Genomic DNA, 26110 nt, shown 5'->3' with positions numbered 1-26110 from the left:
TAACATTATTATACTGTGAACATATTCACATGGTAGCAATAACTATTTCGCTTCTCATAGATCAAGGCTCAAGAGCAATTTCACCTTACTAGAAATTGTGAGTTTAACTATTTGTTCTTATATTTGAGATGACTACCATTGTCAGTATGACCATGCCAGAAAAGTCATAAATACGAATAGTTTAGTCAAGTCGTAGTCTTTGTTGTCTAGTAATTTATACAATACAGATGGTGAATAGTCATATATCATGCTCTTTGCTACCATTTTAGCGTATAGTTGAAATGACAATGAAAAACAGGTTGCGGTTACTATGGTTCTTTTCTCAGTGTGATATTATCATCTGTTGTTGTTGTTAACGGTGGTGGTGGTGGCGCCTACGCTGCATAAAAGAGCTGAGAGGGCTCACGGATCTGAACGAGTTTTTGGTAGGAAGGAACCTTCGACGTGGTTACATAGTCTGTCGTCGTACGGAGAAAGTACTTGTACATTGTTTCGTAATTACGTAATACATTTTACGGTTTTCTGTTTACTCTGAGATGCACTGAGGTATTTTTCGTCTTTTCCAATGCAGGTAGAATAAATGCTCGGGTATTTCTTAAAAATCGAATGTTGGATTTCTTATATGTAAACAACATGTGATATTTCCCGGATTCAGGATGTACAAATAATATAACTTGGTACAGAGGTATGTCGCGCTGTTGCCTATGATCTTTTGTTTTTTATTTCATTCTATTTCAAGCCATGTAATTTTCAAATCACACAATTTTACATGTTCTTGAAACATGTTTTTGTGTGAAATACGACGCTCCATTTATGTGCATCTTATAAGTTGTGAAATCACAAGATTTTATAGAACTGTATATCTTTCAACTGTTAATTTAATAAAGGCGGGTGAGTAATGTCAGAGATATAACCGGATTAATGTCAATACGAATAATTATCTCAAATTCAATGCAAATCCACTGAACACAATATGCACAAAATAAATCCCGCCGTATTTTTCCCCACACCAGAGTGAGCACTGCGAACGACGTACAAAGTCAATGTGCAAATTGCCGATTTGCCATGAAAGAAAATATTTTATTAATTATTTGCGAAATACCCAAGTAATCATGACGCATTTGAACCTAACATTATTTCAGCTTTAAAAATCGAAATAAAGAAAATGATTAAATGCAATAGAGTTACAAACATTTTCGAAATGCTACTATAAATCTGAAAAGAGCGATTATTAGACTCTTCTAGCATCTGACAGGTGATGAAGGAATTGCGCATTATTAATGCAGATATAATGTAAATATCTACTTTTTCGATTGAAACAATTTCAACTGTATTGAATAGTTGAACATAAAACATGAATCTCACTATTTGTTTGGATTCCCACCCATGACGACCGTGGCTTTGGCTCTGGCTCTGGCTTCTGACTTCTGACTCTGGCTCTGGCTTCTGACTCTGGCTCTGGCTCTGGCGCTGGCTCTGGCTCTGGCTCTGGCGCTGGCTCTGGCTCTGGCTCTGGCTCTGGCTCTGGCTCTGGCTCTGGCTCTGGCTCTGGCTCTGGCTCTGGCTCTGGCTCTGGCCCTGGCCCTGGCTCTGGCTCTGGCTCTGGCTCTGGCTCTGGCTCTGGCTCTGGCTCTGGCTCTGGCTCTGGCTCTGGCTCTGGCTCTGGCTCTGGCTCTGGCTCTGGCTCTGGCTCTGGCTCTGGCTCTGGCTCTGGCTCTGGCTCTGGCTCTGGCTCTGGCTCTGGCTCTGGCTCTGGCTCTGGCTCTGGCTCTGGCTCTGGCTCTGGCTCTGGCTCTGGCTCTGGCTCTGGCTCTGGCTCTGGCTCTGGCTCTGGCTCTGGCTCTGGCTCTGGCTCTGGCTCTGGCTCTGGCTCTGGCTCTGGCTCTGGCTCTGGCTCTGGCTCTGGCTCTGGCTCTGGCTCTGGCTCTGGCTCTGGCTCTGGCTCTGGCTCTGGCTCTGGCTCTGGCTCTGGCTCTGGCTCTGGCTCTGGCTCTGGCTCTGGCTCTGGCTCTGGCTCTGGCTCTGGCTCTGGCTCTGGCTCTGGCTCTGGCTCTGGCTCTGGCTCTGGCTCTGGCTCTGGCTCTGGCTCTGGCTCTGGCTCTGGCTCTGGCTCTGGCTCTGGCTCTGGCTCTGGCTCTGGCCCTGGCTCTGGCTCTGGCTCTGGCAATATACACAATTATCATGAAGAGCTTGTCAATAATCCGACGAACTTGATATGAATTTGTAAATATTTCGGTCTTGGAAATTATGAAGCAAAAATATTCCTTTCAAACCATCATAATGGGATTCCAGTATTGAAATTTGATCAATCGGAAAAAAATGCAGCAGTGGGGGGAGCCTTAAATCATGTGATTGTCAGGTGGTGCCTTTTGCCGCGATATTTTTTTCCGATATGCACGTTGAGCGAACACAATGGAAAGACTGTTTTCGATGTAAAGTGTCACTATTTCAACGCGTTGTTTAGGTGTGGAGCGATCCATGGCGAATTTCTACTGAATTACAGTTTCCAAAACATATCTGATCTAATCGCTCGGTTGGTAAATTCGAAAGTTATTCATCGTTTACCTACCGACATAAAAGATGGAGCACCCTGTACTACTATCTGTATCTGTTACCATTTCGTGGCTTAAGTGGTAAAATTGTAAATATTATTTAAAATAGTGGAATCAAATGGAATTTATTTCTTTTACAGCGATTTAGTTCATTTTTGACTCGGGCAATGTCTTAGTTCTGTAAGTAAAGATCACGCACTATGTCAATAAGTGAGGTTTCCGTTTCAATGCGGAATCAAAACTCACATTTCAAGTCAAGTTTTCATCAACCAGCAGATAATCCATGAGCTGAAAAATTGTTTAGAACAGAGTCAACTCACTAGGGGAAAACAATGAGCATCTCCCACGCATAATTGATCTCCCAATAATAATGGTATACTCAGTACTCATGTTCGTCTTCAGTATCAGACACGAAAAAATCAAATAAAGACCTAGCTTTGGTATTACATTCCTTTTGTAGAATTTGACGTTTTGTTTCAACAGACTTCGCAGTCAATTCATTGCAAGGCTGATGTTACTATTCTACTGACACTAAGAATGCTTTCAGGACGGTGCTCGAACATACGACAACTGTCTTGTAAGACCAGTGCCCTATGCCTTGCACGGCCAATCCGAGGTAGTTGCAAAACATGATCAATCAGAAACTGCGCTCCGAAAAAAACATCATCGATATTTTTGTTTCTTATTAACGTTTTACATGAATATTTGTTCCAATTGTCTTGGTTTACGAAGTGGTTCGAAATTCTCCATGACTTTTCCAAATTACAAAATTTAATATATTTTCATAATCCTTGTAGAGGAGGTCGGGTATAGCGTGATGGGATAGTCGATGTCTTTCATGCAGCCCTCCTGAGTTCGATTCCCAACCCCGCACATAAAGTCAGAAAGCCTCTCAAATTCGAATTTTTAAAATCGGCCAATCCTGAAACGTGGCCTTTTGCTTCTTTTTTAATCTTTACTTTGAAAAATTACTTGTTTGGGATGAATTATCAGTCAGAATTGAATCTGAACCTTCTCGCTTTCCTGTACTGGGTCATTTTTCCCATAAAAAATTGCTCCCGGACGAGAGATGCATCTGGGTTGGCAACCATCATCTTATCTAAATGGCTACTAAACAGAAGGAAACACCAAGGAACAAGTTTTAGTTCCACGTCATAAGTTGCTCGATGTTTATTCCATCGATTCGATTCTGATATCACCTCTGAGTAACCTGCGAAAACCCCCGGTGGAATTTCTAATTAACGCTTCATCAGTTTTTATTAGCTAGACTTTTTGCCACATTTCCGACTCCCGGTGATTTATAACACTGATAATTTGCAATCGTCATCATAATTCTAAATGTGAGAGACTCGAATAACAAACACGGGTAAAATGCCAAATATTCGGACAATTGAACTCAGATCGATGGTTATCAGCCTTTTTGTAATTCTATAAGCTACTGCAGTCGTGAAGATTAATTTTTTTTACTAAAACGTAACCTTTCGATCGACGGTCAGAGTTCTTAGACCCGCGCCTGTCGCATAAAACGGCTCAGACCCATAACGAATATCTAAGTGCTGATCATAAAGCAAAAATCATCGCGAAAAAATTTGACCTTCCCTTCTCGAAGCAACCCCTCCAATGCAAATATGGCCTGATGAGCGGCACCATCAGAACCGGATTCCTCCAACCGAATACTATAAACAACACAAACACACAAACGATGAGCCATGAGACGAACCGTAAATCAGCACTTGCAGCCTTATCAAATCAAGCGAATCACGTTCTACTGGCAACGGTGCCGCTACCACGAATCGAATCGTCGATTGGTGACAAATCAAGTTCCATCGAATAACTGCTATGACCTGTCCCCCATTCAGGTGCAGTTCCTCCGAAGTAACAGCAATTTGCGGATCCACAGTGTGGTAGCAATCGCTGTCTTCTATAATTAATTATTTAAACTAACTGCTCAATTGTTGACCAGCGTGACTAGGATTCCATGTTCGAGTTTCGACTGACATTCGGACAAGATAAGTTATGTCAATCCTAAAGATTTGCATTCCTAGAACTATTATTGTGAGACAAATTAGTTTTTGATAGACACGGAATCCGCTTATGGATTCCATTAAAAAAAAACAACGTAATCCAACATCACAGTCGTTTGCTTGTTTGCCTGGATGCTGAAACTTGTTTTGGCATCTCCGAAAATCTGCCAACCGGATTTGTACCGTCTCGCATACGAAATATGTTTTCGCCTTATCTAGAATCACCCTGTTGACCATCTTCAATCGTTCTTTTTTCTGTTTCTCTCTCCCTCTCTTTTTTCTTCGCAGTATATTTCTAGTCATACTGGTCACGATTGGTTACCAGCACAGCACACATGGTGCCGAACTGAAGGAAAGAGCCCGTGCCGCTCTGCTACTGGAGCGGACTCAGATTCCCGGTCAGACCAAATGCCAGCCGGCCCATCCATTGCCCTGTCCGCCGAGCAAGTTCCGGTCCGCCTCCGGCGAGTGCAACAACTTCAACCATCGCTACTGGGGTGCTCGAGGGGACCCGTTCTTGCGGTTGCTGGAGCCAGACTATGCCGATGGTGAGTTATGCACTTTGAACATGATGATCCAATCTCGATTAGCTAAATTATAAACCAAAACTGACTGTACAAAACTGTTATCGAATTACATTAGAATGCGGGGTATTGTTCAAAAGTTATGGGTTAGTTAGCAGTTAGCCGAATAAACTGAAGATTGTCAACACACACTTGATCAAGTTAATCCACAATGGAGTATATTGAGTTTACAAGCCACGGCAGACTACGATTGACTACGTGATCGAAAAGGTAAGCCTGTCAGGCTTTGGGCTACTGGAGGACAGTTCTGGCTGTCTAAGATCTACGGAAAGCGGTTACGCATTGATTACATCCGAAAGCGCTATTCGAAATCGAAGCAAATAATTCCTGTTTTTAAAGAAACAATCAATCCGATTCGAGGTTTCCTGTGACACAACCATCCAAATAGTTCAAACAGAAAGCAATACTCATGCTAGCCTTTAGATGTTCTTAAATATTGGCAATTACCAGATCGAATTTTAAATTTCGAATGCCTCATATTTACTTTCATTACAATGTATGTACGCGTTTTTTTTTCTTGTAAAATTTATATTTCAAGAATGCTATCAAGCACACAAAAATAGCATTCTGGTAAAATGTCTAATGTAAAGAACTAACGATGGGATTAGACAATCTAAAGGTATTGTTGAAATTAAATAATTGTGTTCATTATACATCTCAAATTGTTTTGTGTACTGAAAAAGTCATTTGTTATGTTTTGTCAATTTCTTAACCCTGGTTTAAACCTCTGTGGTCCTTAACCGGAGGGTAAAAAGTTAAAAGCATATGATATAATTTTTGTGTGTAATCGAAATCACAACAAACCTGGTCTCTTGGATACCCTTTTCTTTGGTGGAAAAGCAGTTTCTTTACTGTTCAGTGAAACTTGTGTGGCTATTGGTTAGCTAATTACGCCTTTGTCCATTGGTTCGTCGTCGTTGTTGTTGTTTACATTACTGTTCCACTTTCTTAGTTAGTTTGTGTTGGTCATAACATCAGTATAAGTTGGACGTTGTTAGCCGAAGTGGACGTAACAACTTCCGGTGACTCTCTCGGGTGAGCATATTGTATCGTGTAAGTGCGGTGAAAAGGCAGGTATTTTGCGAGAAAAAGGTTTTTTATCCGTACTTTGGCTACTCAACGAATCCACACAGCGAGATTTTCGCTTGTAGTCCAGTGCAAAGAAACGAAAATTATATGGAAGTAAAGCCTATTTTTATCAATCGGCGTCATCTCAAGTGAGGTGACGTCAACCAAAAGAAAGAAGAAAAAGAAGTGGACGTGACTTGTTGTAGTATTTTATTGTTGTCAATTCTCATCACGGAAGCGCTGGGGCTACTTGAAGCCGGTATTGGAAATTTTTCGGTGTCCTTGGGCTGTTCTTTTATCCAACATCTTGCAAAGTCCATCAAAATAGAAAGGTTTTTGACAGCACTGGTATATTGTCAGTTGATTCTTGAATGTGATCAACGATTTGAATTTGTGTCTTCTGATTTTGGAATACAAGTAAGCAGGAATTGAACACAACAACGCATACGTAATACACGAATCCAGTTCGGTACGCAAGGGAAAAAGTTCCACTATACTCCTCTCTCGATGGAAAGAACCTAGTTGAATTGCGTCATTTGTATTTGAATGAAGCTATCGCTAAGTCATGGAGGAATATCAAGCACACGCATTCGCGGTGTTCCCTCGTGAACTGCACATAAATTGTATTATCCGATTTGTTCAACTGCAGTTCTTGTACCTTTTATATGCCGAGGCTCCTTTTCTCTTTAACAAAATTTCAACAAAATTTTAACGTTCGAATACTATTATTTTAAAGTCAATAATCATTGACCTTAACGAAAAAGTCACTATCGTTGCCTGTAATTTTTCAGGTTTACTCATCTCCAGATCGAAAAATTATTTCCTTCACTGTATTCTTTCTTTACTTTTTTTCTACCACCGAGATTGAAACGATGTTTGCTTCGAACAAGGGACGTTAGCTAGACCTTTCTTCGAATTTATTCCACCTTTCATTAAAAAAAACTATAACAAATTGTTATTCTAAGTGTTGTTCGTCAAAATATGCGACATTCTCCCATATGTAAATTTACCGTGTTTTCGATCGAGAAAACGTTTAACAGCGATAATGGATATAGTGTGTCGGCCAATTATTGATGCGATTGGTTTGGATCCCCATCATACAATGCTTGCAATTCTCCGTTTTCGTGATTATTCACAGATCCAGGATATTCATCGAAATCTTGTGCCCTTTTCTTTCAATAAAATAATGCGTCGCAAATGCGCGTACTTGTGTACTTTTTAAGGTTACTGTCAACTGAAAAAAAAATACGTATGCAGAATCATATAAATGTACGCATATTCTCAGTGACCTCTAACATTCGAAACGAAAAACTTCAATTAACACTGGTTGTTCTCACCAATGTTTCAGTTCCTCGGTAGGGGGAAATTAGAATCGAAATACATAAATCGAAACAAGTTGTTGTCGAACTACAAAACTTATCCAAATAGTTTTTGACTAGCAACAAAAGACCGAGCATTGTCGAGATGAAAATTAACGGATTCGAACCTTATATTCTAGTAGTTATTTTTTCAATGTTCACTTCAATAGAATTAGAGTCCTTGAATGATTTATTCACTCCGAAGCAGATATGACTTTCTTCTGAAAAAAAACGAATTACATATGGCCAGGTACGTACCCAGAAAAATAAATTTCGCAGTCGGAGCGATTCCTGCTTACAAAGTCATCCATGAATCGAAATAATAGCAGGTTTATAAGACATTTAAGCTGTCGGGTTTAACCACGTGTCCGGTCTAGCCCGTGTCTCTTCCAATAATTTCTAGTACCCAACGAAATTGTCTCTTCCAATATTTTCTAGTACCCATTAAAGTATAGTGACTTTGTGAAAGTGTAATAACGTGACAGTGAAATAGTGGAATTAAATTGTACATAAATAGTGCAACTATTGAATATATTCCTCTAACAGCTCCAGGTAAAAATAGCTACAGAGGATATTTTGGTTTCATCTTGTCGTAGAGTAACGAGTGGCGTTGGCATTGATACTCTCTTCTGTTGAAATAAAAGACAAAAATGCTTCGTCTCTCCTCGTTTGTTTCGAATGCTGTCGATCACAAATGAGACAGTAAACAAACCACGATAAGGCTGTTGGATTGGATTGTTTTATTGAAAATACGTGACAATTTTAGGATCAGCCAGTGCATACCGTAGTGAGTGACAATTTCGATATATAATCTATTGATTGTCGTAGGTGATCAGTAGGATCCTTGTGTCCGAACCGAAGATTGCACAAGCAGGTAGAGATAGACTTCTTTAAGCGCATGCATAACAAACATACGCCATTCAGTATACCGAAAGCCAATTTTTGGGACACCTTTTTTCGAATATTCTATTATGTTATGCTTGATGTTTTTATGTTCGACCGAGTTGTCTTTGGCGAATACAATAGCTCTGTACTTCAAGTATAAATGACCGTATTTAACACTATAAGTTTTATTCAGTTGAAGCAGATGAACTTGATTTAGATCGAGGTGTATTTTCTTTTTGGGCAAAGTTTCAATTTTTAGAATCGAAGGTCGAAAACAAACCCGTTTGAAGTCAGCAACGATAAATTTTTTCTCGTGTTAGCATCGGTGCCTTTGTTCGTTAGGTTTATTTGATTTGAAAATCTAACTGTGTAAAACAATATATTATTCTTTGTGATTGTAAGTAAACAGCGTTGTACGGCCTTCATGTCAACTTTGCGAATGCATTTCTTGATTCTACCAATCAACTGTTTGCCATTCGTGGCTCTCCAGTTATTTTTGTACACCAAGGAGCACAAAACCCCAAAGAAATCTTCGATTGAGCGACACTGAGGCTGATTTGTCGTGTTGTGGTTTTTGGGTACAAATGGGATCGAATGGGTATTCAGGAACGATTGTGTTTTTTTTTTGGCGTACTGCGATGAAGTTTTATCCGACCGAAACACGTATTGTCCATCAGCATGATGTTTTTGAAGAAACGGGATCAAAATTTTCTTCAAACATTCGTTCTGGTACACATCTTGGTTAATTGCAAACCAGAGGGTTTGAACCATGGCTTAGAAATACCTTTCTCGGAAATGGCAATATACATCACCTTCTGTTCGAACTTCTGTTTAAACTTATATTTCAAGTTCGGAGGTGCAATAGAACTATCCATTGAATAGTATCGATAGTTTCCGGGAATCTACGTCTTTGAAAAAAGGAAATAACTTTCGTCGTCCAAAACAAAACCTTTTCCGGAATAATTTTTGATCAACCAGCGGCATTGGGACTTCAGCCACAGACTAACAGACAGGACACTCAAATTAGATTCTTTAATCATTTTAACGGTCATTTCGAATATTCCTTTAGTTGGGACAGTACTCGCATATGTCATGATGGCGCCACGTTACCCTATCAAAAACATACTGTTTGTCATCTAGTCTGTGTTTATTTTTTTATTTACCAACAGGGTTGCCATTCATACAGAATTACCTGTAATGTATTGATTTGTATACGTCGATGCGAATTTTAATTAATACGTCCATGCGAATTTTAATTAATAGATTTAATACATATTGCCAAAACTATATACAGAATTGTGCCTACTTCTCATCCTCCAACGCAATACAAAATCGAACCCGTTTTGTTACAATATTTACTTGCTTCTGATCTGCCGCCACTTAATTTCGGGTGAAAATTACCAAAACAATCAAAAATAGTCTAGATGAACAACGTTGAGAAAAATAAATGGTTATCTTCTAACATCGCTAAAAAAGTTAAATATATTATCAACGTAATCCAGAAATTTATTGTGACGATTCATTTTCAAATATTATGATGAAATCAGGCATCACTGCAAGCAGCTGATCGATGTTGACAAACGAGGGAAAACCAACTAGTAAAAAACTTTTACATTGCACAAGGGGTGTACCGATAGTAAATAGTTCGCGCAGTACAATATAGGTGGAACTAGTGCATCACGAAAAATAATTTTTATAAGAATTTACTCATACTGTCATGTCTGTTAGTCTGTGCTTCAGCGTTGAAATCTGTGCGTCAGTATATTCCGGTGCTCGTGTCTTCTTTCGGCACTTTATTCCGACTCTTTTCAATGTTTTGTAGATGTACTGGTGAGAACAATTGAACTTTCTTGAGGCATCCCGTTGCCTCAGTGAATCCTTGTTGTTGAAGGCACGAGAAAGAGAACGACGGTCCTGCCGGGTCCATAATTTTAGCTGGTCTTCCACTAACTTTCTTGCGAGCAGTTATTGGGGATCTTAGGATATTGTAATTGTCGAAGCCGCAACATTTTTGCTTTTAAAATGTTGTACCGTATACTTTTTGCCGAGATTTCTGTGCAGTTCGTAGAACTGTACAACGCGCTCGCGAAATACTTCTTGTTTCGACGGCATTTTGAGCAAAAATGAGCAAGCATAAACAAAACAGAAAATACTAGCAGAAAGAGAAGAGAGAGAGCTAACACATACACACTCTTCTTTCTCTCTCAGCTCGTTTGTTGTTAAGCATACAGGCCTCGAAAAAATTCCAAAATTTTAGTTGCCACCCGTTACAAGCTTTCATTTCGAACTTTTCATTCATTAGTGTTTCTCCAATATGCATATCGTTGAGTACTGAAACAAGTAAAACTATGTTTATAGCAACTTACGTCATTACAAACTAAAACGTACATCGTTACACTGCTTCTAAAAATTTCGATTGGGGTTATTTTGAAGCACATGGTGATAGACCCGTTCAAACCTTTGATACAAGAACTTACCCCTCGTTGAATTTGGAGTTTATTTAACAGTCACAGTATGTCCCAAACAGTGTAACAAAGCTACAATAGCAAATAAATTCTTTCGTCTAATCCAAACTACTTTTATTCTCAGGTCGCATCAAACCTCGTACCTCGGTCGGTTCCCATGCCCTACCGACACCGGACAGCATAATCGAGCAATTGCAACGTTCGATTCCGGTGAATGCAATTCATCCGCACGTTACCGCAATGTTACCCGCCTGGGGACAGCTCCTGGCGTACGATCTAGTCCAGATACTGTCACCATACTCGTCGTTCCGTTGCTGCCGGAACGATTCATCTACTGCAACCGATGAGATCATTCAGTGCTACGTTCGGACCGGAGCCGGCTGTAAGGAGTACAAAAGATCTATTCCGTCGCATGATCCCGGATCCTGTCAGTTCGATCATCGGAATCAAATGAATGCCGCTTCCGGCTTCCTAGATGGGTCTGGACTGTACGGAACGACGGAGAAGGAAATTCTTGCACTTAGGACATTTTCGACCGGAAAAGTTGACATAAAAGCATGTCTCCGGTGTAATGAACCTGGGGCAATCGGGGCGTTACATACGATACTGCTTAAAGAACACAACCGAATTGCTGACGAAATGTACAAATTGAATGCAGAATGGAGTGACACAACGCTGTTCTACGAAGCTCGCCGAGCTGTTATAGCGGAAGTTCAGCACATAACCTACAACGAGTTCCTGCCCATCGTTCTCGGTAGCGAAATCGTCAGCAGTTCTGACCTAAGGTAATCCAAATGAACATTGGTATAGGGCTATGCTATAACGGTGTATCTTCCATTTCTCAGACTCGTAGGCGGTAAACACTACAGTGGCTATTACTCTGGCAACCGAGGCGGTGTGTTCAATGAAATCGCAGTCGGAGCGATTCCTGCTTTCCTAACTATGCTACCACCGGATATGTACAACGAATCGGCCTCAGCGGAAATTTTAATTTCGAGTCCGGCTATGCAACAAACGTTTGTTCCTGATCACGCCAGCTTCAACGACGAGTGGACACCGATCTCGCTAGCTATTCAGCGAGGACGCGATCATGGCATTCCGTCCTACCACAAGGCTCTCAATCTATGCGAGAAGCGCTTCGGAATACCGTACGGTTCGAAACTGACTTTCGATGACATGGAGTACTTTGGTTTGTCTCCTACCAAGAGGAAAGCTTTGGAAAACATCTATCAGTTAGTATAAACGATGGTTTTCAAAAGGCAACCATTTTGATGTTTCATATTTTCAGAGATGCTGAAGACATCGATCTGTTGATTGGCGGACTTTCGGAAACTGCCACCTTGGGTACGGTGTTTGGGCCTACGATAACCTGTTTGTTGGCAATCCAGTTTGCAAACCTGCGCAGCAGTGATCGCTTCTGGTATGAAAATGATCTGCCACCGTCATCGTTGAACCTTCCGCAGCTTCAAGCCATTCGCCGAATCACTCTATCGGGACTTCTATGTGAAGCTAACGGAGTTTCCAAAGCACAACCTAAGGCGTTCATCCGTGAGGACCCATACCTAAATGCCCGGCTAAATTGTGATCAACTCTCGGGACTAGATGTTACCGCTTGGCGTTCCGAGACGACCGAGAAAGTCGAAGAAGTCATTGCAACACAAACACCAGCACCACCGGAGCTCGCTGAATTGGACGCTGCAGTGATCAAAGAGGCAATCGATAAAGCAAAGGATCAGTTGAACGAGCGAAAAAAGTTCGAGTACGAAGCTTGGAGTAAACGTAAGCTGATTAGTTCTAGGGAGAGATGAAAGAATATTAAGACCGGATTTTGTTTTTCAGAGGGCGGAATCGATGCCAAGTCCCCTGCCGGAACAGCTGCTTCTTTCAGTAAAGCCAACAAAAACGCACTGATCATTGCCAACACTTCCTTACTATTTGAGCTGGCATCCAACGAAATTCTAGGCACATTGCACTCGTAAGTATTTATACAATAAAATTTGTCTAAGCTGTATCTCTTAAATCATCAAACCTTTCAGCATTCGTCGTCGCAAACGTCAAATATTCGACAACAATCTTGGAGCATTCGGCGGAGATGACTTCAATAACGCCTTACAGAGCATCGATGTTAACCAATTCATCACCGGATCGATCTCTCCAATAAATTTGGAGCCACAGTGTGAAAATCTGGAAGCTCCGTGTGACACAACGACACCGTTCCGTACCCTAACCGGTCATTGTAACAACCTCAGAAGTCCTGAGCTGGGACAATCACTAACAGTATTTGCCCGTTTGCTGCCGCCAGTTTATGATGATGGAATCTCGCAGCCCCGTTCCATATCCATCGCCGGTGGACCCCTACCAAACCCGCGAACGATATCTTCTTTGATTCACCCTGACATTTCGAATCTACATACTCGCTATTCGTTGATGGTTATGCAGTACGCCCAATTCTTGGATCACGATCTAACCATGACTCCTATCCACAAAGGTTTTCATGAGTCGATTCCCAGCTGTCGATCATGCGATTCGCCCCGAACGGTTCACCCAGAATGCCACCCGATTCCGATCCCACCAAGAGATCATTTTTATCCGGAACTGAATGTGACCAGTGGCGAACGGCTATGCTTCCCCTTCATGCGATCCCTTCCGGGACAGCAAACCTTAGGCCCACGTGAACAGATCAATCAGAACACAGCCTTCCTGGATGGATCTCAAATTTACGGTGAAAATGGCTGCATTGGAAAGGGTCTACGTGGATTCTCCGGTCGTCTGAACTCTACCATTCATCCGATTCGCGGAAAGGAAATGCTTCCCCAGACTCCCATTCATCCAGAGTGTAAATCAGCAAGCGGATACTGCTTCGCAGCCGGTGACGGTCGAGCATCGGAACAACCGGGTCTTACCGTCATCCATACGCTGTTCCTACGTGAGCATAATCGAATCGTCGAAGGACTACGAGGTGTCAATCCACACTGGAATGGTGATCAGCTGTACGAGCACGCTCGTCGCATTGTGATTGCGCAAAACCAACACATTACATTCAACGAATTCCTACCGCGAATCCTTAGCTGGAACGCCGTGAATTTGTACGGTCTCAAGCTGCTACCGCAAGGATACTACAAAGACTACAACCCAACGTGTAATCCAGCCATTGTCAGCGAGTTTGCATCTGCTGCCTTCCGCATCGGGCACTCACTGCTACGGCCACACATTCCCCGGCTTAGTCCTCAACATCAACCTATCGATCCTCCAATTCTGCTTAGAGATGGATTCTTCAAGATGGATCTATTCAGTCAACAACCAGGTCTGATGGATGAAATTGCCCGAGGTCTGGTAGCAACACCAATGGAGACCCTGGATCAATTCATCACCGGCGAAGTTACCAACCATCTTTTCGAGGATCGTCGTATTCCATTCTCCGGTATTGATCTGGTTGCATTGAACATTCAGCGTGCTCGGGATCATGGCATTCCTGCGTACAATAACTACCGAGCGCTCTGCAATTTGAAGCGTGCCCAAAACTGGGAAGATCTGAGTCGTGAAATGCCACCGGAGGTTATTGCACGGTTGAAACGAATCTACAACAGCGTTGACGATATCGATCTGTTCCCCGGTGGAATGTCCGAACGGCCGTTACAAGGTGGTCTGGTTGGTCCTACATTTGCGTGTATCATAGCCATCCAGTTCCGACAAGTGCGAAAGTGCGATCGCTTCTGGTTAGTTTCGTCAATGAAAATTAATCTCCAAATTATCTAATTGAATGAACTCGTTTTTATTTTAGGTATGAAACCGATGACCCAGTTGTAAAATTCACGGAAGCTCAACTAGCTGAGATTCGCAAGACTACACTGTCCAGAATCCTTTGCGAGAATTTGGACATTCAAGGAGACATGCAGCGTGCGGCTTTCGATCTACCGAGCAACTTCCTGTAAGATTCGAAAAAATTCAATATCTCTGACCAATTGTAACTCATTCTAACCTTTATTCTCAGTAATCCACGTGTACCGTGCAGTTCCATGCAACAAATCGATCTCAGTGCTTGGCGGGAAAATATTATTCAGGGTTGCCATATCGGCGGAAAACAAGTCAACGTTGGTGATTCTGCGTTCCCTTCGCCCTGCACCAGCTGTATCTGTACAAACGAAGGCGTAAGTAGAAACTTTTCGTTCACTATTTCACAACATTTCACCCGAACATTTATTTTAATGCTTATTTTAGCCACAATGTGCATCGCTGCGTATTACCGATTGTGCTCAATTAGCCCGGGAATGGCCTCGTGACGTGATACTGCGAGATGACGTGTGCAGTGCTCAGTGTGGCCTGGTGCTCCAGAACGGTGGCAACGCCCAAGGACGGCAAATTCCGATTAACTTGCGCCAGCAACCACAGCGAGTCTCACGTTCGCGAGTCGTTCAGCAGCAGTCTGCAATTCCGCTCACCTTCCAGGGCTTCCAATTTCCCGATTTGACGCAGTTCATCGGTTAAACCTATTCCCGGTACTACCATATTCTTAAAGTTGTACATATTGAGCGGCCATATTACTAACTTTTACGATATTTTGATATATCCGTTACTTTTTTTCTGACTCTCAAACTGCCTTTAGAATGATTCTGTTTTTTTTAAATAATTTTACTCTTAAACGTATTAGTAGCATTCTAGATGGAGAAATCATTTCAGTGATCTATGTTTATTGTAAATATTAGAGTGTAGTACAAACCAGCTTTTCCCCTGATCGTCTCAGATACATTACCTATTCAAACCTCGGTTATAGCTAGTTAAAGACGATCATTCCAATATAAACTTGACTAAAAACTTAATGAGCGAACATTTTAAGTATAGTAAACTGCAGAATACCATTTCGGTACAGAAGAAATCAACGAGCAACGAACGTAAATGTGAAAAAAATAATTAGTGATATTCCTAACGTATGTAAGTAAACTTTTAGAACTACCATTAGGCTTAGGACACAGAGATGAAAAGTTTTTAAGGCCCCAGTAACGAAAAATCCTCCAATGTGGAAACTGCGTTCACCGGTTGGGATGTGCAAGAGTTGTAGTGACTTTACGATAGTGTTTGAGAAGAACGGAACAAAATTTAAAATAAATGTATTTATGATGAAAACTCAATCGCTTAAGTTCTAATATCTAGCTATCCATACCGATTCTGCTGCTGCCGTTCTGAGAGTAAAATACTCGGCTTCAATTGATGACAGCGACCGACCGAGGATAGTTTCGTGCCACTCCAAGATACAGCACATCCAAAGATTTTTAAACTGAAACCGCTGATCGATTTTCGGTCCACAAGATTAGAATCTGCACACCAGACTCATACTTCCTCCTCTCATATATGGGCCACATTCTTGTACTTCACTACGGGTCAGTATCATTTCGTCGGAAGCCGTTTCGCCGACAAGGCCATTTCACCGAAAGGACCATTTCGCCGAACGCCATTTTGCCGAATCGTACAATTGCCTTAATATCATAATTGGAACTGATTTGAAATAGAAATGAACAAATGAAAGATGATAGTGTTTACGCCTGTTTTGCTCACCTACAATTGTACTTATAAAATATCTCATATCTTCAACGGCCATCTGAACTTCGGTTATGTGGTTCGAATACATCACAATATTTATTAGTAAACTACAAAATCTTATAGATAATGCTTTGGTCCTTAGTAGCCAATAAAGCAATCTGAAAAAATATTCAAAAGAGTAGACTTTCTGAATTAAACACGGAAAAATGAATTTATAAAATAATTTAAATATTCATTTGTCTTTATTTTGAATCAACTCCAACTACAATATTAAGACAATTAAGGCTCTGCGAATTGACACTTTTGGTGAAATGGCTTTCGTCGAAATGATCCTGATCCGCTGCGTCACATCAATTATCTAGGAAATATAAAAACAGAAATGTTTTTTATGTATAGCCAGAATTTGAAGTTTTTTAATTAATAATATAATGTATTGGAAGCTTTCTTTTCGGCAAAATGACGTTCGACGAAATAGCATTCGGTAAAAAGACCTCCGGCGAAATGGCATTCGTCGAAACTACTGGAGGCGTTGAAATGGCCCGATACTCCTTTGGCCTTCCTTCCTCCGCTTTTCGACGCATTCCAATGAACGGTTAACGATTTCGGTTGGAAATGACTGAGGTGACCCACAAACTAACAAATGTTTAGTCTAGAACAAAACATGATGAACATCAGGCTCTCGGTAAGATTGTTTCCATTGGTGTCTTCGTAGAATTGCAACTTTTTATGTCGAATCGATTCAGCACTTTCACGATACTGGATTCCTGTGAGATCTTCATGTGGTTATAATCGATCGTTTTCCCGAGAACCCGCATAGCGTTTTGTATACCATGGACAACAGACGGCTGCCAGGACCGATTGAATGACGACTGTCAATGCCAAAATGACACAAAACATTCGCCCGTCATCTAGTCATCTGCGCGGTTTCGCTGACTGAAAACACTCGTGGAGTGTCACATCATGGCCACTTTTCGTGCAGTCAAGCAATCAAAACATCAGCAATCAGCACATCAAGCAAGCACTGTGTTTCGTTGATTTGCACAGCACGAAAAAAAATGCATTTTCGGGGCAATTCGCATCATCTATTTTGCTCCCCTTTCTCTTTTCCGAGTATCAAATTAACAAATAACAGTGCAAACTTTAAAAAACTGTTCCATTGATCAAATTTCAAGGCAAAACACTGGCATCGAGCGAGTGGAATCAATGAAAAGTTTTGAAACAGGATAGAGGTATTTTCCAGATGAAAAATAATAAATAAGTAAAGCCTTAGGACTGAAATTAGTTCATTTTTTTCGATCTAAAATAAATTTCCTGAAAAAAATAAGGAAAAGAACGCACATCTTTCACCCATCTGACACCGGCATGTGAGCACCAGCCATTTGAAAGTATACCGATTACGTTGAGCCCCTCGCGTTTCGAGCCCCAAACACTGCGATGTTTTGATACTCATCGCGACTCTCAAATTGTAAAAATTATCTCCACTTGATGTCCCAAAACACTGTCTGCTGTATTTTAGGTAAACCGACAAGTTATTGGGAGAGAGTCGACAAAAAATTCACTAATTTTCGTGCACTAAACAAGGTAAACGCGTATAACAAATGTATTACTGTTTGATTGTTTACGTTGCAATCAGCTGATTTTGAAGTTTCGATTTTGATCTCTTCAAGATGGCGTCGTGACAGGGAGCCGACATCTTCACATGCGGTTATGGTCACTGAGGCTGTCAGCAGTATGGTTTCCCTCAGAACCAGCGATGCCAGATACTAGTAGTGTCATTTCCGTAGATTGGCATTTTTCTCGGAAGCTCTCACGGTGAAAAGCTTTTTTTGCTCGCCAGACAAAACTAGTTTCCGTAGTTCTCCGTTGATTAATTGTAATTTCCGTAGATTTCCGTAGAAAAAAATCAAATTTCCGTAGATCCGTAGATCAAATTTCCGTAGATCCGTAGATCCGTAGAAAATGTTCGAATCCGTAGATCTACGGAGATTTCCGTAGATCTGACATCGCTGCTCAGAACCGATGAGGTGAAATCATGATGGCAGCCGTAAACCAGATGGGCTGCCAGTCATATTCTGCCCACTGGCAGACGTTAGGCAGTTAGACGGTCTGACAGTCAAGCCTTATACGGAAAAACGACGCATTCACGTATCCATTCAACCAGAAATGAGCTTCGTCGTTGAACACAATTTTTCGATGAAAAAGTGGATCTTGCTCCAATTTTGCCAGCGCCTATTCACCAAATGTTAGACATTGTAAGCCGATACATCATTAAATTATAAACCAAACTTAACAGATTTGACATTGACACAAGAAACGATTCATGCATGATCTTTCAAAAACTGTGTTGTCAAAAAGATACCAGCAAAAAATCACCCTTTAGAATTAAACTTATCGTCTTCACATTCAAATGTAATAAAATGGTGTTCTTTTTTACTGAAATTGTTGACAAAATTCTGGACTTAATATGAACTTGTTTAGTTCTGTTTTTTTTTCATTTACATAGATTAAAAGTAAATATCACATACATTTATTTCAATAGAAATTTTTCATATAACAATGTATTCTCTCTTGTTTCATATAATTAGAGCACGTTCAGCGGCTGGAAGTTTTATATGGGCGATATATAATAGAACTAAAACTGGAACAACGTATCTCCAGCAAATCGTTTTTGTTTTATTTATTCTTACAGTTCTACTGTCAAATTTAAAACTGATATACGCTGCCGTTCTATTTTTTGTATTTTCGAAACAAGAGTAAAACGCTGCTGGGGATGCCAGTTTTTCTTGTTACAATTTTCAGATTTAAATTTTAAAACTGACAATAATTATGCATCTAGAACTGGAACACTCCTGAACATGCCCTTAGGGTTGTTTGATTCAGTTTACTGATTGAAAAAGCTGTCACATGGGCATAAAAAGATTTGTAGTGTGTTGGCACATTGTAGCAAAATCGAAAACTGCCAATGAAAAGGCGGGTGGATAATGTCAGAGACATAACTGGATGTCGTGAATACGAAAACAACTGACATGTTCCTTCACACTTCCGAATAAATCGATTAGTTGATCAATTGTATGAATTATGCAAGCATTCTCCTTTTTCACATTTTTTGCAAAATCAAAGAAGACTTGATCTCGATTACTGTAAATTTCACACAGCGAAAAGTGCACAAATCTAATCAAACTGTTCTAGATTTGCACTAAACTGAGAATATTTACCTTCGATTTGTTAAGAAGAAATGCTCATAGTTTTTTAGAAAACTTTTAGAGCCATTAGAACGGCTGATTTTGTGTGATGTTCCCCACCGTTGTCCTCTTCTCGTTGTTTTTTCACGAATGCAAACGACTGGCAGCTGTGACGTAATCGCTCTTGTCGGAAGTGAAACTAGCTTTGCAAACGACACACAATACATCTGCTCGCAGTGGCGATAGAATCCAAACTGATCCAATTTTTGTAAAGAAGTTTCTTTTTACGTGATTTCGTTTGAAGTTTTTTCACTAATGGGCGGTTCTAACGGCTATAAAAATAGCCGCATACAGAATTTTAATTTCGATTATTTCATTTCGGATTTTCATTTCATTGAAAGAAACTATCAGGATGCTATACGGGATTCATTCCTGCCTTTCAGAAGGACCAAATTGTGGAACTTACTAAGATATTAAGCACTGTTTTTGTTCTCTTTCTCAGGCTGTATTTTGTTCTTTTTCTCAGAACGCGTTCTGATTGGCTGGTGTTGACATGGGTCAAATGAGACAGGTTATTCAATAGTGTACTATTGAAATACTTCAACGCTGTTGCTATACACGTTTAAGTTGAAAAATTTCGATTCTATTGGTAGTTAGATTATATAAATCCTTTCACAGATCACTGAGCTATGAGCTTTCAAAATACGAGAAAGGCAAACGCGCCTTATGAATTATCCTCTTTGATACTCGTTTATACCAAACATTTCAGAAAAGTTTAATTTTGAATTATTTGAGATTGTGTTACACAACTGAATATTTTATCATAAAATTGTGATCATATTTCCGATGGAATGTAGCAAAAATTATGTTGATACGTTAGATACAACAAGAGATATTCACGATCAAAAACTTATCACTCTCTCAGAGGGTAAATTTTGAAAAGGCGCCCCATAGTAAAGTAAGTCGTATTCACGACAAAAATGAAACCAGGGAAAGAAGGATTCTCCCGAAAATTTTCAAATCGGCAGTAGTGTTTTGCAAGGATTTTTTTGTTTATTTAATAGTACTAACAGATATCAGCAATGAAAACAAACTCGGAGTAGAAGATAATCGATTTCAAAATAATTATACTACTACTTTTTTTAGTGTAAACTACGATTAAACATGGAAAATCTTCAGAAATGTATGAAGTTGGGTTTTCGGTTGCGTTTTTTTGGACCAGCATTTTTTTAAACAGAAACCAGTGCAATAATGATTTCTCGAGTACTAGAATGTTTAGCAATCGAGTACCATCTATTTTAGATATTTTATTTGTTATTTCCGGGCATTCGAAGAATGGTATGGAACCAAGCATACTGCTCAATTCTAAATAAACGTTAGTTTTTGCACAATAAATCAAGATCAACATTATCACCTCAGAGTACAAACTTTTTCTTACACTTCTCCTATGATTTTTTGAATGAACTTGCTCGTTTTTATAGGAAATCGTTAAGAAGGTGGAGTAATTAAAAACTTCCCTACTTTCTTGCCACCGCAGTGTTACTGTGATGTCCATCGTAAGAGTGATTGTATATTGATATATAATATATTTGAGAAAACTCAAATCGGATGCTGAAGCGGACTCCAAAACCAAGCGCGACGTCTAAAAGAACCCGGCTATCACCGTACGAGAGCTCAAATATAGCTAGAACCCGAATAGAAAAGTTACCCGGAAGTGCCCATTTATCATCTGAGCAAGATAAACCCGACGACTAAAATTTGGTAATCAAACTTCAGGTGTTTAATTGAAAGCAATGGAATTGGATAATGCAGATTGGGTGAATCATTTACGTAGCACCACTTTCAAGACATGGTAAGTAAAAAAGTATGTAAGAGGAAATGTGATGATCTGCGGTTGTTTTTGGCGTCAACCCTGGAACTTTATCAACATATTTTCGACTTTTTTTTGTTATAAAAAGAGAAACATGCGGATTCTAACCTTGCGAATAGATCATACATACTTTGTTTGAAGAGATCTTCTGCAGCACTCGATTGTAGTATCAATAAAACGATGCATGTGTATGTACTTTTTTTTTATTTTAAAGATATTCAACCACAATTATTTTTTAGAGAAAAAACTCATAATCGAGCCTTGCTTAGTTTTAGGTGTGGGTGGTGTAGCCTTACCAACCTTTTCATCTGTTGCTTTGCTATGCTTTTTATCGCTTCTACCATTTGGTAAAGATTCTTTCGGAACATCTTTCCTCGTGGCGGCATTGTTGTTAGACACATCATCTGCTTCGTCCTCCGAGGCGGAAACCATTTCGTAGACTTTTTCGGTAACTAGAATATAACAAAATTGCCAGTCTGTAAAATTACAAAACTAGAATTATACTCACTCAAATAACCCTCTTCATCTTGGAACGTCTTTGTGACTAATTTCTTAACCTTAGCCTTTTTCCGTTGTGTTTCGTTCGAATCATTCTCTGATGTCTTCACGGGACTCGTATTCGTTACCTCATCTTCCTTCATATCCACATCCTGCGATATTCCAATATCAAACTGGATCTCTCGCTCTTTCGGCTCTTCGAGATTTTTTTCATCGGCTTCGTCTTCACTAGAATCTTCGATTTGCAAGATTCTAGATTTTTTGCTTGGGTTGGCTCCCTTCTTGTTCGCTGCAGTTTTTTTGAATGTTAACGGTTTCTTCACACTTCCGCCTTTCTTGTGCTCCTTCTTGTCTTGTGGCGTATTTGGCACCACATCATCATCATCCGACTCATCCGAAATCATCCTTTTCCAACGCAGTGACTCGTCCTGATGACCATTACCATTGAGTTTCTTCTCCTCTGTTAATTTCTCCGTTGGTGAAACTTTTTCTTCTTTCACTGTCACTGTTGAAGCTGCAGCTGGTTTCGAAGAAGCCGGCTTGTTGGAGAAAAATGAAGCAATGGAAGCTTTTCCTGTAACCGGCTTTTTGGCATCTTTCTTCTTACTGGGAGAACCTTTTGTTGGTGATTTCTTCGGAGAGGACGATTGTGTTGATTCCTGTTTCTTTGCCGTTGTCGGTGGAGAGCTTTGCTTCTCTTCCTTGATCGTCGGTTTAGGAGGCTCCTGTTTTGTAACAGATTTAGATGGTCCAGCCGTAAACATAGAATTCATCTTTGACTTTGGTTCTTTCTTAATCGTGGCCGGAGGAAGTTCAGCGGGGACGAACGTTTTGATGTTTCGCTTATCCGTCTCCAAAGGAAGATTAATTCTGCAATAAATAATATTTTAGTAAAGATTAAAGGAATATAATCGTCGATAACATACACTTTGAATTCTTGGTCTTCAGGAACTGTTATTTTTCGCGACGATTCCGAAGCGACTTCCACTGAGTAGAGTGAGTTGTTAACCTGTTTGGCTTTGGATTGGATACTTTTAAGTTTCCTCTCACTAGCCACAGTAATAAAGGCACATCCCTTCTGAGAATCAATACCACGAACAATGAATTCCTTTATGAGTTTTGTCTTATTGGCATTTTTTTCGATCCATTTCTGCAAGATTGCAACCGCTTCCGCGAAGTTCAGCCCATAGTTATTGGATATCGTTCGAACAGACATCTGCGAATTGAAAAGTAGGATAAACAAAGTGGCGGAATTGCAGAACAGTTTGGCAATAGCAAACCTTTTGTTGAGAATCTAGAACTGTATGACTGATTTCCTCCATGCAGGTTTTTTCTAATACTGGCTCCATTTTCACGAAATACGAATTTGCAAACTCGTCTCAACTGAGAAAGATATAACTAGGTTCAACTAAACGTAATATGTAATAGTATGAGCAATATAATTCGGAAAATTATTTCGAGAATATTTCGCACTCGCAGCTATCGTACAAAAACATGTTTGACAACTCAATTTGATGTGTGGATCACGTTTGTTTCGCGGGAATTTTTCTTAAACAAGTACACGGAACTGAATACATGCTGAAGAACTGAGTACTTTTAATTAACACGTCGGGGGAAGAATCTGAATAGATAGATTTCAACCTTCTTATGAATTTAGGACCGGCATATCAGGTATATAAAGCTTCATTGAGCTATAAAAAATAAACAATTATTTGACCTTCCTGGTAATTTGTGGATTCCTTACGAAAAACTACCTTTTTTTGATTCCAAGAAAAAATCAACATATTTTTCGAATTCTTTGCTATTCATGCAAACCGCATGCGAATGTGATAGCACTACCCATCTCTATCTATTTTGATCATATGTTGATTTAAGGGCTGAGGACAGTAAGGTTAATACGTATGTTTTTTTCATATATTCCCGATTCAAATCAAAGTCTTTGTTTAAAACGTTAATGAATATCGAAAAATCCATCTGGTCATTGAAATTTAGTTGAAAATGTTCTGTGAAATTTTCAGAATGATTAATTGAGTTCACCACTTGAGTCAGTACAAACTTCTTTGAAAAAGCTGTGTAAAGCAGTTTATAATTATCGATTGTGCGATATTGCCCGCATGAATTACCATTGCATGTAAGGCCGAACGCAAGAACCAATAAGTAATTGATGGGCTGCTCGAAGTGCCACTATAGGCGAATTGCTACATGGTGATCACTTTGCCAAACAACCGTTGAATTTCTTACACACATTGAAATCAAATCTCTACTTGGATATTTGTTTTCTGTGGTTGAGTGCTGTTGTCAAATCTAGTAAATTCTATCCGAGCATTCAAGGATTTTGAGATTAATTCATAATATATGATCGAAATTCATTTTATTCGTCTAACACAAGGGCTGAAAAGTCCCGGGCCTAGCACATAGATGGAGCTAGGCTTTATTGCAGTCACCTTTTTTCAGTTAATACTAACCTTTGAAAGAATGCTGTTGAGATGTCATAACATTATATTGATTAGTTTGTGAGTTTTTGTGCTAAGAGTGATGTTACTTTTGTTATTTTCAGAACAATTTTTACACTGCTCCTTGATGGTGTGAAAAGTGTTTTGGAGACTCCCCTCCATCAGAAACAATAATAAATCGTTGGTTTGCTGACTTCAAACGTGGTCGTAGAGACACCGATGATGCAGAACGCATTTGACGTCCAAATGAGGCGGTAAAACCAGAAAACATATAAAAATCCACAAAATTGTTGGGACTGTCGACTTTTTCAGTTTGTTGAAACGTTTTTTTGTTGCTTTTTTCTTTCAAAAATAGTGTAAAAATTAGGTGTTTTCCCCATTTGAAAGGAAAATTATGTTGTTTCTCTACCCGAAGTAGAAGTATTCTACAAGTATATAAAAACATTTACCTAAAATTCAGCTGTGTTTTTTTAGGAAGAACAGCGTAAGCAAAATAATTTTTTTTCCTGCTGATAATTACTTCGAGTTCAAACAAATATTGATTCTACAGATATATAAATTTTAGTTATAGAAAGAACTATCAAGAGCGAGACTCATAATTCCATTTGCTTTCGTAAGTTTCGCCCTTCATGTTCCATGCCAACAAACAGAGCGACATTTCAAATGCTATTACGAAAGGACGAAACTATTTCTTCTTCATAATTCTAGATGGTTTCGGAACTGTTCAGTTTAGGATGTAATAATTTAGACAATATAATTACCCGTAGATTTGTCTTAATCGCGAAAACCAATCAATTTCACAAAAATTACATAGGGGCGTACCTTTACAATTCTCGCAAGTAGCATAAAACTAAACAAATCGAAAAATAATGAAATTTTATTGATATAAATCAGTTCAAATAGAAGCGCAGACGAAAAATTTGCATACTTTTAAAAGAATAACTTATAAATCGTTGATTCATCGAATTAAAAAAAAGTACGGGTGTGCAACGTCAGAGACATAACTGGATGTCTTGAATACGAATAAAACTGACACGATTTCTCTACACTTTTGAATACGAATTGATAGTTGATCGATTGTGTGAATTGCAAAACTTTCCCCCTTTTCATAACTAAAATTTTCAACGATTTTTGACGTCGATTATCTCATTTCTGATTTGCATATTTCATTGAAAGAAACTATCATGATGCTGTACAGGATTCATTTCTGCCTTTTCGAAGGACCAAATTGTGGAATTATCTACGATATTCAGCACAGTTCGGAACATTTTTCTCGAACGATTTTCGCACAGCGAAAAGTGCACGAAGCAAATCAAATTGTCTTGGATTTCACTAAACTGATGATTTTTACTTTCGATTTGCAAAGAAGTAATCTTAATAGTTCTTCAAATAACATTTAGAGTCATTAGAACGGCAGATTTTATATAATGCTGTCCACTTTCGTTTCTTGTTTTCTCTTCAATGCAAAGCACCAGCAGCTGATGCAATCGTTCTTGCTTGAATTGAAACTAGCTTTGCGTACAAACCGACACATCCGCTCGCAGTGCCAAATGATGCAAAACTGGTTTAATGCGTCTTCTCGCCTTGGCGACCGGAAGGCAAATGAGAACTACGACCTGAGCGCAGCGATGCCAGA

At 39.7% G+C, this 26110-nt stretch overlaps 2 protein-coding genes across 8 annotated transcripts in view; one reads left to right on the top strand and one right to left on the bottom strand.

Annotated features, from left to right (window-relative positions):
• Positions 1-16062, top strand: part of LOC131430266 (uncharacterized) — a 125742-nt gene extending 109680 nt beyond the window's left edge. For all 7 annotated transcript variants that reach the window (XM_058595090.1, XM_058595091.1, XM_058595087.1 and 4 more), the window contains exons 3-11: positions 4865-5124; positions 11061-11721; positions 11782-12168; positions 12225-12715; positions 12776-12911; positions 12973-14652; positions 14718-14864; positions 14928-15084; positions 15155-16062. In XM_058595090.1, the coding sequence (XP_058451073.1) occupies positions 4865-5124; positions 11061-11721; positions 11782-12168; positions 12225-12715; positions 12776-12911; positions 12973-14652; positions 14718-14864; positions 14928-15084; positions 15155-15421 (4186 nt within the window). In that variant the 3' untranslated portion in view covers positions 15422-16062. The remainder of the gene's footprint in view (positions 1-4864; positions 5125-11060; positions 11722-11781; positions 12169-12224; positions 12716-12775; positions 12912-12972; positions 14653-14717; positions 14865-14927; positions 15085-15154) is intronic.
• Positions 16063-21710: 5648 nt separating this feature from the next.
• LOC131430265 (DNA polymerase delta subunit 3) lies at positions 21711-23531 on the bottom strand. The gene is made up of 4 exons (XM_058595085.1): positions 23302-23531; positions 22948-23237; positions 22032-22891; positions 21711-21975 (listed from the first exon to the last, which is right to left on the bottom strand). The coding sequence occupies exons 1-4, from the start codon at positions 23368-23370 to the stop codon at positions 21752-21754; spliced, it is 1443 nt and encodes a 480-aa protein (XP_058451068.1). The 5' UTR covers positions 23371-23531; the 3' UTR covers positions 21711-21751.
• Between the last annotated feature and the right edge of the window lie 2579 nt (positions 23532-26110).

Source organism: Malaya genurostris, chromosome 2, assembly GCF_030247185.1.
Source record: "Malaya genurostris strain Urasoe2022 chromosome 2, Malgen_1.1, whole genome shotgun sequence".
NCBI lineage: Eukaryota > Metazoa > Arthropoda > Insecta > Diptera > Culicidae > Malaya > Malaya genurostris.
Note: the sequence above shows the minus strand (reverse complement) of the source record. Positions and strands in the feature narration are given on the sequence as shown.